The sequence below is a fragment of the Crocodylus siamensis genome, chromosome 4, assembly GCF_052110815.1.
Source record: "Crocodylus siamensis isolate JL-2025a chromosome 4, ASM5211081v1, whole genome shotgun sequence".
Lineage (NCBI taxonomy): Eukaryota > Metazoa > Chordata > Crocodylia > Crocodylidae > Crocodylus > Crocodylus siamensis.
In genome coordinates, this window is record NC_143398.1 from 94,923,395 (window position 1) to 94,939,000 (window position 15,606).

At 41.9% G+C, this 15,606-nt stretch overlaps 1 protein-coding gene across 10 annotated transcripts in view; it reads right to left on the minus strand.

Annotated features, from left to right (window-relative positions):
* The window catches only part of TNRC6B (trinucleotide repeat containing adaptor 6B), a 198,236-nt gene that overhangs the window by 52,402 nt on the left and 130,228 nt on the right, over positions 1-15,606 (minus strand). For all 10 annotated transcript variants that reach the window (XM_090042986.1, XM_090042983.1, XM_090042978.1 and 7 more), the window contains 3 exons: positions 12,054-12,075; positions 9,289-9,633; positions 688-3,024 (listed from right to left, as the gene is read on the minus strand). In XM_090042986.1, coding sequence (XP_089899112.1) covers positions 688-3,024; positions 9,289-9,633; positions 12,054-12,075 — 2,704 coding nt within the window. The remainder of the gene's footprint in view (positions 1-687; positions 3,025-9,288; positions 9,634-12,053; positions 12,076-15,606) is intronic.

The following is a 15,606-nucleotide window of genomic DNA, read 5'->3' on the forward strand; positions in this document are numbered from 1 at the left end:
ATAAATTTAAGAGTATACATAAAACTAAATACTGTTCAAAAAGTGACTCTGGAATGCCACGTTAATATACGTCCTGTGAATTCCATATATGACATATCTGCGTTATCAAAAACATCTTTTTTTGCCTCTATTTGTTCTTCCGAGCGTGGCAGAACCAATGAATACAAGACAGTTAACTAGGCCAATACATGGCTCATGCATAGTCACATTTGTCACCTAAATTCCAATTTCATAGCAAAGGATCTGTTTTTTTCAATATAACAAAGGCAATTCCTTTAGAGAAACTAAGGTTTTTTGGTTGTTTTTTTTTTAAACAGGTGTAGAGGAAGGCAAAATTTGGCCTGTATAATGTTTTCCTGGTACTGAAGTATAATCCAGTAAGAATATGTCTCGTCTCTCAGATCGCAGGTTGAGTTTACAGGGCTGTCAGAGAAAGAACATATCCTTTTACTTGTAAGCTGAGCAGCATTCAGATGGAAGTCATTTAGAGACAATAAAATGTGGAATGTAGTGGTTCTATTTTCACACCTACTCTTCAGAGTACAATCACATTACAAATAAATCATAATTGTATGTGTAGCCAAACAGTTACATAAGAGTTTAAGTCTGCTAATGGATCAAAACTATTAGAGATCAGAAGAATGCACAAACATTTAGACATCTTGTTTCATGGAGGTAAAACAGTACCTGATGCAGTTGATTTGCTAGTCATTGGAGTAGGCAGAGACTGTTCTCGTGGGGCCGGTCCTCCTTGAGAGTTCTTATCCCACAGGTTCACATTCTTATAGTTATAACTGCTGGGGTCTCCCCAGGCTGAAGTGCCATCATCAATATCCATTTGCCGACTTATCGATTGTGGAGAAGGTTCTTCCCAGCCACTGGGTTCCTCATCCTTGGGGGCAGATGGCTGTGGCCCACTGTTCCAGTTTGGATTTGGAGGTCGCCCATTACCTGGAGTTTGTGGTGGTGGACCCCAGGAGCCAGAAGTCTCCTGCTGTTGTTGTTGCTGCTGCTGCTGGTGCTGCTGCTGCTTGTTCCAGGAGTTGGGCTGTCGACCAGCTTCATTCCATGCTGGAGTTCTTTTACAATCATCCCATCCACCCTTTGAAGCAGCATTTGCATTTGCACTATTACCCCAAGTCCCAATCTCATTTTGTCCACCTTCACCCCAACCCGACACTGGTTTGTTTCCTGTACTTTCCCAATTACTGTTTTTTGTTTGGTCAACCTCTTCTCCCCAACCATTCTTTCCTGAAGACCATCCTTGATTAGGTTGCCGTCCACTCCACCCTTGATCCTTGTTGGAGTTGTCATTCCAAGAGGAGGATGGTTTTTCTTCTGGTCTTCCACTTCCCCAGTTAGAAGAATTGTTGTTCTTGTAGTCATTCCACCCTCCTGTATTTTTGGGGTCCTTCCACTCTGTTGGGGTTGAGAGCTCACCCCATCCAGACTTGATTTGATTGCTTTGGCTGGGTGCATCCCCCCAGCCCCCTGAGTTCTTTGTCTGTGTGGTAGAGCTCTCCCACCCCTCAGTTCCTTTATCAGATTTCCCCTCTGGCCGTGGCATCTCTTCAATATCCCACACAGTATCTTGTTTTATTTGAGTTTGGCCCCAGCCAGTGTTTGAAAGCACACGAGGGTCCAAATCAGTCCTGCTCAGCAAAGTCTGCAAGACTGCCTGGCAATCAGGATGTGTAGGCCTGTATGATCGGCGTCCAGAATTGTGACTGTCACTACTTCCTGCTTTGTGGTTACTTCCAGTGCTTTGACCTCCAACCTCACTTCCTGCAGAGCTGGAAGATCTTCCCCAACAGGGAGCGTGGGAATTGCCTTGGTTTTCAGGAAGAGGGTGGCCTTTTTGATTGTCCCATGCTCCAGTGCTAGAATTTGGTTGGTTTGGACCACTCCATTCTCCAATCTTCAGTTCATCAGACCCAGACGGCTGTTTCCATTCTCCCTGAGAGACCCCAGATGTCAATTTGTTCCCTTCACCCCATTTGCTTTCGTTTGAGTGCTGAGGGCCAAAGTTCCAAGACCCACCACCCGTAGACCTGTTATTGTTATCCCACGAATCATTTCTTGACCCATTAGGTTTTTGTACAGAACCTCCTTTCCAGGAGTCCTCTCTATCCTTTCCATTGTTCCCGTGGTTTCCAGAATTGCTTTGTCCAGAGACTGTGTCAGTTCCAGAAGGCCCCCTAGCTGTACCCCAAGATCCAACATTCCCAGGCTTTCTTTCTCCAGTGCTTTGTGAAGGGGCATCAGTGCTCCTGGAGGGGTTCCCCAAGCCCATTTCAAAGGGCATTCCCTTATTCTCCATAGGGTTTGGCGAACTTAAGTTCAAGGAGTTAGTGTTTCCATTTTTTGGTCCATCAGTGTTATGAATTTGAGCCTGTTCTCTGCTAGAGACAAAGTTAACACCCGCATTTTCCATCTTTGACTGCTGTTCCCTAGGGGTCTGACCTACTGTGCTAATCTGTGCATTGGAGTTACCATTATCAGACTCCAAAGTCCCTTTCCTAGAACTGCCCTCTTGAACCAGTGCTGGCCAAGCAGATGGGTTACTATTTGGGTTAAAGTTGCTGAAGCCAGAACTGGTGCCGATTCTGTCCTGCCCAGTCATATTCCTCCAATTTCCTAGTCCATTGTTACTCTCCACAGCAGGGTTGGAAGATTGAACAGATTTAGTCTTGGGGTCAGATTTCCAGGCCCCAAGATTACATTCGCTCCCAGTGCTTCCAGACTGGCACTGGCTTCCTTTTCCTTTGTTACTAGTGGTGCTTCCTGGCAGAGTGCTCTTCTCTGAGCCAGGATTTGAGGCACTGTTGTTGTCGGTGGTGTTTTCTGAAGAAGACTCAGCGTCTTTGCTGGCAATACAAGGCCACTCTTCCATGTCAGACCCGTCTACAATCACCTTGTCCCAGATGTGAGTTGGGTTGGCATTGGTGCCGTTGTTGGAGGCGGCTCCAGGACCCCAAGTGGAATTTGCATAATTTGAAGCAGCAGCACCTCCAATTGTTGAATCTAAGAAGAAAAAGGTCATTGCTCTGCGTTACTATTGACAAGTCCTTTGAAGACCTCAATTACAGACACCACCAATTGTCCTTTCCACTTATAAACACAGTTTTCCAAAACCTTCCAAGCTGTCTTTAGAAGAATATTTTGTTAAAAATGGCATATGAGACTCTTGCTAAAAAGCAGTATTTCACAAAATCCCTCCCCATGATTTTGTACACACTTAAATTTACTGATGTCTGGCACTTTTTACTAACATGCCTGGTTACTTAAAAAGTTAACTAACACGTGAATGGATTACACTGAAGTTAATACAATAACCAGGGATGACCCAAAAGAGAAATCTTTCAAGATCAGTTCAAGAAAATTATTGTAGTTACTGAGCAAAATTCAGCAGTAAAGAAAATTCACATCTGTGAATGTATAATTAAAGTAATGAAACGTATACTAAAATCAGCATTCCCTAGTTATGCAAACAAGGTGCAAAGTATTCTGTGACTGGAGAAGCAGAGGACGTTGCAGAAAAAGTACCTACCAGAACGGTTGTAGAGTTAAAATTATCCACTCCTTAGTTCATTGTGTGCCCAATTCCTAGTTGATTTTCAAACTACAAATTCCCTTCCTCCCCTCACTGTACAAATTACAATAGTTTTGAAAAGTTACTGAATGTCAGATCAGTCCAGAGGTAAACTAAACTAAGCTAGCTATTTACTTGCACCTTCATTCAATAGCCATCTTATTCTAACATTTATTTCATTGCCGAATTTAGCACAAACACTCTACGAGACCTGAACAGACTTAAATCAGATATGACATGAATTAATTCCATTGCAACACTAGCACAGTCAATACTGGGTTCATGGCAAACCACATCTATGAAATTATGTCACTCACTGTTGGTACTAAAGCATTCTGGCAACCTCGTCCTTGCAATCTGTACTGTCCCCCTGGTGTTACTCTTTAAAAATGAGCCTGGTAAGTCATGTTCTCCATTTGATGCTACTTGTCATTTTTCTGGATGTTTTGACCACAGGGACCTAAAACTTCCTGTAAAAGGCTTCCTTATGTGAAGGCTGAACTTTCCAATTCTTTCTACATGAAGATCTTCTCTAATGAGTCTTGGTACCACTGTGGTAACTCTGTGCTTTCAGGCGAGCTCATTTGGTGAGGCATGAAATCTGTAGAAATATCTGTATCATGGTCAACCCGACTTCATATGCACTACTGTCTGGGTACTGTCTGGTGTGACAGCAGCTGCCCTGAAGGTAAGTCACACCCCTCTAAAAATAATGCAATCTTGTTACACATGCTTCCATGGTTAAAAAACCCCTCTAACTTTATGTATCCAAGAATAAAGATAATAGGAATTTTTACTTACTGATATTTTAATTAGAAAACAAAACTGCTGTCAGCATACATTTTATACCTCTTCAGCTCACTAACCAATTTGATGGGTTCTCTCTTAGTCGATTTCCAAATTTTCAGTAGATAAACGAGTTGCCAGTCTATAACTTAATTTCTTGTTGGTAAGGATACATACACACTCTATATCAAACCTTGAACCTTTTGGTAAGTGTTAACCAAAGGCGAACAAAATTGTTTTCACCTTCCCTTACTAAACTATCAGGGTAAGGTTATGGAGGATATGCAGCTCACACCCTTCAGAGTCCAACCTAACCCTGATATAGTGGGGAAAATAATTCTGGGGGGGGTGCCACAACAACAGGGAACATGGCTCCATACTGAAATGTACTGGAAATCCAGTTGCAAGTATGGGCTCCAAAGCTTGAGAAAAGTATCAGCAAGAACCATCTAGAAAGGCAGACTGAGGAGACTAGTTAAAGACTGCAGGGCTCTCCCTCAAACTGGAGGAATGTTGCCTGTAAAATATGATTGCCACTCTCAGCAGCAATTCTGTGTACACTCTGATAGTAAAAGCATTTTGTAGATGCACTCTAGAGGCTGCCTTGCACCTAAATGAGCATGTTCTAAAAACCTCAAAGACAGGGATGCCGGCAACTCTCAGAATATGCTTTGATCTATTTAGACAAAATGTTGAAAAGAAACTGCTTGTCCTCATATTTTTATCACCATACTATGTCCTCAAGTCGTTTTGGGAATTTAAGAGAAGGGCTTTGTCCTTGTAAAACTGGCTAGGGGCTCCCTTAGCTTTTAAGATGATCTTACCTAGAAATGAATGTGATGGAGAGAAGGTAAGTTACTCATCCGAGGTGAAAATAGGCTATGGATGAACTTGAATTGAACAAACAGCACTGTACTGCTTTTACTGGCAAGGAAAGCTGTGAGGCAGGTCAAAAATAAATGCCCGGAGTGCAAAAGCAAATAAAACTCCCCAAACCCCCACTTCTGGCTTAGGTTACTGCCTCTCATAGATGTTAAAAAGAAACAATAACCCCAAAATGCCATAGCCTCTCTTGAAGGCTCTGAGAAACCATGAGATTGTTTAGTAGAAGCCTGCACTTCTATGAAGGGATTAGATCAGTGATTCTCAACTGGGATGGGGAAGCACCTCAGGGTGCTGCAAGAACCTTCCAAAAATGCCACAGTCCCCAGCACCTGTGATGGAAGTAGTGACCACTTCTCCTCCCCCCTGAAGCTGGGTGCCCCATCACACTGCAGACAAGTCGTGGCTGGCTGCTACTCGCCTCCCAACAACCTCATCCTGGTCATCCCTGTGCTCTCAGCAGTGTGAACTGCTGTGCATGTGCATGAGGGGGGGACACATGACTGCACTTTTCAGTCCAGCTCATCCCCCCAACCCCACCACTGCATCCATGCTCCCGGGGCTGGAGGCAGATGCGATTCCAGACACCAGCATCAGAATCACTGGAAATGCAGTAGCAAAGGCAGAGGCTGCACTTGCTCCTTCAGGTACTCATCAGGGGCAGGGAGGGGGCAGACTGTGGAAAAAGCAGAGCATGGTGGGGTGAGGTCCTGCCCCCATCACCCTCATCTGGCACCAACTAGATTTCAACTCAGTGTTTCTCAACAGGGCACTGCTAAATTCCAAACAGTTAGGGAGGCTGAAAAATCAATGACTGCTACAACAGATAATACTCAAATAGAGTATTAAAATATCCCTCCACAAATACCCTGATTGTAAAAACAGAGCAACATCCTGTACTGGAATGTGAAGAGAAGATGCACATTTTAAAGAACCTATCCACACAAGTGAATTTATTTACTAAAGAAACTTTTACTCTCGCCATCAGAAGTACTGCTATTATGGGGTCAGCTACTACTTGTTAGAAGCCACAACTTACTCTGCTCATTAGTTCTACGCATTTTCAGCACTGGATTAAAACCAGGCTGTCCAGCTGGAGGCACATGGACTATATCTGGTCCCTGAGAGCTCCTAACTCCTGCCATTGCCAAAGTCTCTCTGTTCCTCCTCCATCCTCCAACTTCTGCTTCCTGGCCCCACCTCTGGGGGCAAGGCATGGTGATGTGGTGTGCCTGCAGGCTGGGGCAATGTGATATGGCCTGCAAGGCATCGGGCATTATGGCAGAAGTGGTGAGTGGGGGGAGGGGCATGTGGCACAGCAGGGCATGGGAGTACTGGCACCATGCAGTGGAGGCAGCACCTGCCACAGATTCATAGATTGTATGGGGGCTGGAAGGGACCTCACAAGACCATTGGGTCCAGCCCCCTTGCACTAGGCAGGAATGACAACTGGGGTCAGGTGACACCAGCGAGATGACTGTCCAGTCTCCTCTTGAAGATTTCCAGGGTAGATGACTGCACCACCTCTGGAGGGAGTTTATTCCACAGACTGGACACCCTGGCTGTGAAGAAGATTTTCCTACTGTTAAGCCTGAAATGGTCTTCCACAAGTTTGTGGCCATTACTTCTGGTTTTCCTCAATGGTGCCCTGGTGAACAGTTATTTAACTGAGCCCTTGATGTACTCCACTGATAAAGCAGTAAGCTGGTACCAAGTCCCCTTTCAGCTTTCTCTTTTTTTAGGCTGAAGAGGCCCAAGTCCCTCAACCTTTCCTCGTATGGCTTGCCTTGCAAGTCTTTGATCATACAGGTGGCTCTTCTCTGGATTCTCTCAAGCTTTTCCACATGGGGTGGGTACCTGCCATGCAGCACAGGGCAAGGCGCGGGGAGGATGTGTAGCCTACAGCCACCCGTAAGTTAGGCAGCTCTGGATTAAATAATTTGCTCAGTAGAAATCTAGGGAATATGGTGCTGAAACTAGCTGCCAAGGCTAGTGAATAAGTCTGTTTTAGGTTTCTCATCTCTGCTAACATCAGTGTAAATCTATTAGTGTCAACAGAAGTAACTACTTTTTGGTAAACCCTTCCTCACCCCCCAAACCACGCCAAAGCAAAAAACCTCCCCCAAACCCTGAAATCTTGAGTTCTGGAGAGATTTAGCATAAAATAAGTAACAAGTATTAGTACATTATATATTATTTCGTTTTCTGTTCTACTTTTTAAATTCTCTATCATACAGCTGCAGAAGCTTTGCTATTCAAAGGCTTCTGACTTCTCAATAATTTTCTAGAAGCTTTTGAAGAAATTTTTATTTAAGATAACAGTTGTAGGATCCAACCCACTAGCTGCATATACAGCGGTGAAATATTTAACATTAAAGTGATGACAGAGGCTCATAAGAGGCAAAGGTAGTAACTTAAATATCTAGAAGATACGTGTCAAAATCTCCTAGTCTCGTTCAGATTTAAAAATCAACAAAATTAAAGGTCTGTATTATTCGATTATCTTGCCCATCTTAAGTATAACCGACTCTGGACAGAAAGCACACTAACAATGTTCACCTACTGGGTAATATTGTCAAATAAGCATGTCACTCTTCTAGAAGAAAACTGTAGATCCCAATTGTGAGAAACAGATCCATCTGCACAAGATGACCTATTATGAAATCCTTCAATATGCTTTTATTTGAAATGTTGCTGTTTCTGCTTGTTTTATCTAAAAGCATGTTTATCATGGCACAGAGGAAGAATTGTGATGCAAGTGCAAAGGTTTCATGTAGGCAGTGACTTCCAAAAAGACAGACCACTTCTCAGGAAGTGAATATTTCACTAAGACCTTCCTATGCTAAATGTTAGTTAACATTTGTACAACTTCACTTGAATACACAAGGGGGGAAAAGGCTTTGAATGCAGGCTGAATTTCTCTTACTATCAGTGATAACACATGTAAACTGGATCTTCCTATATTTTAGTGTGTTAGTTGGTAAAGATTTGGGTCGGACCCTGGCTCTGCCCTGGATACAATCAGAGGGACCTTAGAAGAGAATGGTAATCTAAAAGGAAAATCTGCAAACAGAGTTGGGTCTACTGTACAAAAAGGGAGTTGACATCAAGGGACAGTTAACACAGTGCTAAAACTGCAAACACAGGTAAGAGCAGCCCCAAGCAACCTCACCCTCAAACACCATTATTTGTTTAAAGTACAAAGACTGAATAGCACTTGGAAACAAACAGTTCTTCTGATACTGAGGGCTATAGCCAAAGAACGGGAAGCTGTTCCTAAAGTACTGAAGACAACTTTCAGAAAACAAACCTACTGTAACCCCCTTATTTCACTGATATCTGCTTCCTTTGATCCTTAGGAAGATAAAATAAGCACATACAACATAGCACATACATTACCAAGTTTATATGGAGCCTACAAGATTTTGCTGTTTGCCGCACTGACCTGTAATGGTATCATCTGATCAAGAACATTTATCTTTATAGCACCTTTCATGTGATCTTGTATTTAATTTCATTCCCCCACCCTTACTTGGGGTTGTGGGGTCCCAATTTAGCAGTGCATGGCCCAATCCTGGGGCGTAAGATCTGATCTGGCCTATGGCCTGGCTTCAGCCCACTCACTTGAACCTTTGGGTGCTGCAGGCCAACACCACTATTTCAGATCATAAACTAAGGGATAGTTTCTAACCGATATCTGCTTTCACAGTAGTGTTTTGTCAACAGGGTATATTACTGTGCAGAGTGGGGCACAACCCCCTAGAGACAGACTAGCTACTATCAGAAATAAGGATAGAGCACCAGGTTATATGGCCTATTGCTTTGCTCCAATGTAGCAACTCTGATGATTCAGTTTTTCATGAAACAAATCAGTATCTTAAAGAAGTTAAAAGCCCAGCACTATCTGGAAAGAGTTACACTAAAAGCAGAAAATAAAACTCCTAAACTTCAGAAAAAGTTAATACATTATGTCATAAAATATGTGAGAACAATTTTTGAACAATCCTTCTATGGCTAAGCGTCCATACCTGTTGCAGTCCCACTGTCGCTCTGCAGCAGTGCTCCTGTCACTGGTTGTGCGTTGCTTGGGTTTGCTCCAGGTGCTGTTGAGGGAGGAGGCCCTGCCCCACCCCCAAGGAGCATACAGGATGGCGGAGGGGGCTGCCCACGTTTCAGTAACACTTTGTGGTCCTGCTGGCAACGGAATCGCGGCGGCACCTCCCGAGGCATGTAGCGGGCGGCGCTTGGCGGTTGTCCGTTCGGCACTGCCACCCTTTTGGCATTGTTGCCACCATTGACTGGTGGCGATGGAGAGTTGCCAATTGGGCTGGCGGCCACTGGTTGGCTTAAACTTGGTTTCGTCACTTCGGGCACTGAAAATAAAAGGAAAGACATTCAAAATTTTGTAAATTAAAATAATAACAAAACAGACTTCAGAATTCATTGTGGTTCAACTTTGATACATCCACTCCTCTCTCTCAGAGTACTGTGCAACTTCAACCCAATCAAGAAACCAGTCTAGTTACATAAATATGCTACTTCCGCCTATTTTCCTCCCTCCTCCACAAATTACTGAGACAGCAGGGATAAAATCCTAGCCCCACCGACTTTCTCACCTTAATTTTTACAATTGCTCACCAGAGCGCCCCAAGGAATGACAAGGTTGAACGGTTATAAACTCCTACAAGACTGTTTCAGGCTGGACATAAGGAAGAATTTCTTTACTGTCCAAGCCCCCAAGGTCTGGAATAGCCTGCCATCAGAAGTGGTTCAAGCACCTACATTGAACACCTTCAAGAGAAATTTGGATGCCTATGGGGATCCTATGACCCCAGCTGACTTCCTGTCCCTTGGGCAGGGGGCTGGACTCGATTGTCCAAGGTCCCTTCCAGCCCTAATGTCTATGAAATTCTATGAAACATCTAGGGACAGAAGCAGGAGTTGGCAGAGAACTTTCTTGAGTAAAGGTAAGTTTTAATTCCAGACTATTTGTGATTAATGCAAAGTTGGTGCTAGTTTTCCTGCCCCATCTCAATTTTTGGTTGTTTCAGCAGCAGTATTTTGGGCCACCACATGAGGAATCTAAATTTAGATCCCAAGCTTTTGCCTTGCTCACTAGGTTTATGTTTTCACTACACAAAAGGGATAGTATTTCTTAAATTTTAATTTTATTGGGATAGCTAATGTAAGTTCTTTCCCAGCAAGAAAACTAAATGCCAATAAGTGATAAAGCCTTGATTCCACCATGGCTTGCCTCCATCAAAGCCAGGTGGGGTGGCATACTGTTGACCTGATCTAGTAAGACTTAAGTGAAGATTACCTGTGCCTGATCTTCACTAGGATTCTACAGCAAAATAGTAAACTTTCATCATTACCTCAGTGGGAACCACCCCCGCAACTGATTTCGGCAGATGGCCTTAACGAAGGAAAGGACTTGTGCTGAAGCAGCTCACTTTAGCTTACTTGGGAATGGCTTTTACAAGGACTGAAGACAGGCAGTCAAGATGGGGTTTGTATGTAGTGGTAAGTAGCCTCTTTGAGGACCTTTCAGTAGAGATGAAATAACAGCAGCAAAAAAGTGAGAACCCTAGGAGGACCTCAGTCTTTCACTTAACTTAGCTGTCTTCATGCATTTAACTGGTTCCAGAAATGGTGTACCTGCGCTCCTCTATTCTCTACACTGTCTAACATGAAGCCAAAGATGTGGACCAACCATGTTTACTATAGAATAAAATGACTATTCCACAGTAAAAGTGAAGCAAGCATGTGACATACTATGGAATGAGTCAGCAAACAAGGAGTAAATATAAACCAGTATAATTTACCCTGCTGTACTGGCTGTGGGTGTGCTTCTGTAGTTAATTTCATCCTGAGGTTGCCATTTGGTCAGTATAAACTGGGTCATCAATCATAAGGGCCAGGTGCTGTTATAAAATACACTATGGGCAGGCAACTTGGAAAGAGCTATTTGTGTTTCCATTCCTTGCAACACAGTCAGTTTACTAAGGAGTTAAACCTGAGGCAATTTACTCCACCACAATCAGGTACAGGAATTCTTTCACAGCAACTGAATATGTTGCATCCCAAATATATTTCTGTGAACAGCTAGAGATTAGGATCTCTGACATGCCAATCTACACTTCACTGCCCCATAATGAAAGAAAAATATTTTAGTTGTAAAGTCAAATCACTTCTACATACCCCTCTGCTGTCTTTTTCATGGCTGCTTCTCCACACTACTTTAAAAGCAATGAGGTACAAATCAAGTTCAAGCTTATTTTAAAAAACACTTTGAGAAATTCAATATTTATCCATCATCCTTGCCTTGACTCTTCATTTGATAGTCAAGTCTCTGCGCTTTCCTATCTCTTAATCTTTCATCATCACTTAAATTCAGCGTGCTGGCTAAAGTAAAAATTCAATACGGTCATTTTGGTGTTCTTTCATAAAATAGTATTTCTTCCTCTTCCTTTCCACATGCCTTGTCTGTTTCAGGAAGTGGCTACACTTCTGGAAAACTAGACTTTTGAAGAATTTTCATCATTAGCCTCTTCTTGAGATATAGTCTCCAGCAAGAAGGCATTAATTTATTCATAAAAGTCTTTTCTTCTCCAAACATTTTAAGGGCTGATAGGGAATGTTACCTCATCTTCTTTTTGATGGTTATAGCTTTTGTTTCTGCTGATTCTTCATTCAGCAATACTTCCACTTGGAACATTAGTCTTCCTCCCTTTCTCATTCAAGAATTTTAGTCAAGGACAAGGACAAGATCCAAAGCAATTAAGTCTCTTACCTTTGGTTTTTTGATCTGTGACCTGCAAATTAAAAACAAGAACATAAATAAAAGTAAAAATAACCAAGGTTCTTTGCAAAGAATCGAGCTGTTCTACGTTGTAGCCTTCACTTATTAGTACAAGACTTAATCAGTCTGATAAAAAATTAACTTTTTAGACTTCTCATCAGCTAACTTGCTTAGATAAATGCAGAGAAAGTCTTCAAGAGTACTTGGGACTATTATCATCTCCAACTACTGATGTAATACTTGCAGAGAGGCTATAGAAGGAAGTTGCTTCATTGATGATGATCAGCAGTATTTTTCCCCTACCAAGAACTGTAACATTTTAAAGCACAAACAACTATTACTCCCACAATGCCTTTTACAATTTTTAGAGGAAAGATCTCCTTTAACAAATGGCAGAGCAAAATGAAAACTAAACGTAGAGAATGTCAGATACTACAGCATGTGTTAGCACCCATGGTACCTTATCAATGGCAAGAAGCTGCCTGCAGGCACAAATCTAAGTGGAAGAAACCATCTCTGTTATTTTCCCATTCACCTTCTTCCCTACTCCTCTTCTGCAAAAATCTATAATACCTACAACACCTCCAGATTTAACATTTTCCTGAATGTAGCAGGCTTCCTAGAGGAGACTTACCAGAAGGCTAGCCATCATCCCCCAAATTGGCTCAATTTTTGCTTTTGCTGTACTTCTGCATTTTCCCCAACAGCCTAGACTTCTGGCTACAGAGGAATCAAATGCCACTAGAACATTCTCTGAAATTCTTTGTATTGTGGCATGTTTTGCACCTATTAGTCATGAGCTCCTCTACAGAATAAGGGAAAACCCCTAAGACTGTCATGTGTCAGGCTTTATGTTACCTCTTCTTTAAAGAAATTGCTGAACCAGTCCATAATTCTAGATGGTACAGTCGCAGCACAGAATAATGAAAGCAAAAGTAAAGGCAATTTATTTTTGTACAAACCTAGCCAGATCCCTTTTGTACAGTAAAGAACAATAAAAGGAAACACATGCCTCAATTGCTCATGACACTGTTCCACTTTCGAAAGAGGATCTGTTGGATGCATGAAATGGCATATACCCCGAAGTATAAAAAGCCGTATCTCCCTAGCTCTGTAACTTCAGTCTATATACGTGGCTCAACATTTTTGGAATCAAAACACCCCTCACTGGACTCAAGGCACCCTACCCATAACTTCTGGGAATTGAGTGGCACCACATTTCAAAAACTAATTTATATGTTACAGTGCTTACCTCCTTGCAGAGGAGCTGAGCAGTAGCGGTGGGGGATCATCCAGGCAGGGACAAGTCTGAGAAGGAATTTATCTACTCAGCTTTTCTGCTTATCAGCTCACAAATCACTTGTCTCCTCAAACCTTGTGGCACCCTTCAAAGGACCTGGCAGCACTCCAGGGGGCCCTGACACCCTGGATAAGAATCACTGGCCTAGATGATGCAGCAAAAACATGCTGCCTCTCAAACCAGATTTCCTTTTACCCTAGACTAGCAAAAACACACATACATGTCTTAAAGTGTGTTCCATTTCAAACGATTTCCCATCCTCTATCTACACATAAAAAATAGTAAAGGACACAACTATGACTTTTTTACTTGAGGAAGACCAAAAGAAAACAAAAATCCCAACCTATAATGCTGCCAGGTTTACTTTATTAGTCTGAGAAAGCAAATCTCCCTTTTTGTTCTTATTCATCACTCCAAGCTGCAAATGATAAGATATCTAACTGCACTACAAAGCTTAAGAGCCATTTACCTGAGGGAAACCTGGACTACCAGCACTTGGAGGGACTATGCTGACAAGAAAGGAGCAGACTTCAGACACTAACATCTTCTGACAAGCATGAAAGAAATCTCCCCTTACCCCACAAAAAAAAAAAAATTTAAAAAATCCTCCAGCCACTTGTTTATAATTTTAATCAAAAAATCAAACAGCAGGCATTTTGTTATGTAGAACTGCACATAAGACTCCTGCCACGAACCAGGTATCATTAGCCAGTAAAAAAAATATTTCATACAAAAAATACTCATTTAAATAACCTCCCTACCATTATGAACACTGTCTAAAAAAGAAACCGTAGAGGTCCTAATAACTGTTTCCCCGACTACTGTACAAATGTTACTCAGTATGAATATACAGTGCTCTAGTTTAAAAGACTTTTGCCCCCTTACTCCCAAGTATTTTCAGATTGTCAGACTGGCTTCTAGAAGGCAGACACGCATGCAGGGGTCACTTCACCCAGGATTTGGACAAGAGAACTGCCAGCTACTAGAGGCAGTACGACTGCTTTTTCAGACAGGCAGTGTGCAGCATGGTAAAAACAGCATTTAGAATTCTGAGCCCTGAACAAGTTCCAACAATGAAGTTATCAAGCTCCAAAAGTTTTCTGAAAAAGTTCAATTGGATACTTCTTTCCTCGCTTCCCCCTCTCAGTACCTGAGAGTTTCTAGGGAAGTTTAAAAAAGCAGCCCAATTTTTTGTAACAAATTTCCAAATTACTATTATAACACTGAATACCAGTATACTTCCCTCAGGCTATTTCTTCTTACAGAGTACAAATGAAGCAGTTCTTGTCTGTGTACATCATTACTTGAAATATGCAATTTGCATTGTTTTAGAGATCTCACAGTTAAGTAGTGATAAGGAAGTAAAATTGTTAGGTGGTATAAAGAAACCCTATTTTGCAGGCATGGATGTCTCTTGTTATGATCTTCGGATAAAACAAACCAGATCTTCCAGCAATTTACTGGAACAAGATATATTGATATTAATACTCTTATACTGTTGGCACTTCAATTTAACTGCAGCCACACTAGGAACTGAAATGATATAATTAAATCAATTGTTAAACTTATAAATAGATGAACCAATGCAGTTAAATTAGTACAAAAATTTAAGTTACAAAAAAGCTAAAATTGGAACAAACTGAAACTTGCAAGAAAAAATTTCAGCATAGCCCTCCCTCAGCAGGAATTTACTAAGTGCACAGAAACGAAACCAGCAGAGATCTTCCTCAAGGATAGGCTTTTCTGGTGCTTAAGGAACTAAAAGACAGCAAGTCAGAATACACTAGGGTAGCTTTCTGTTCTTGAGTTTAAACAGGTGTGTATATTAAAAAAACCAAAACAAATAGTAACGTTGCATACAGGCCACACTGGTACAAGATTTTTGTTTTTGTAGTCCGTTCCTGAAAAGTTTTTTTAAATTTTGCCCCAGAAACCATTTTTGGTAACAACTGGTTACAATTCACCTGCCCCAATCTTCACATTTCAGCAAGTGTTACATGAAATGGTTTTCTAGAGCAAATGTTGAAATTATTTTTTTTAAATCAGAAACAGTGGGGGGAGGGAGGGTATTACTAAATACTCTACTTACTCCCACTCCCCTGTGGGCCCTTGACATAAAATTTCCACACTTATTTTTACTCTCCAAAACATAAGTTTTGAGCTGCTAGACAAATTTCACAAGTGTGAATGAATAGCTGAAGGTGCAAAGATCAGAAGAATCAGTATGCAGCACCTTCAGAGTAC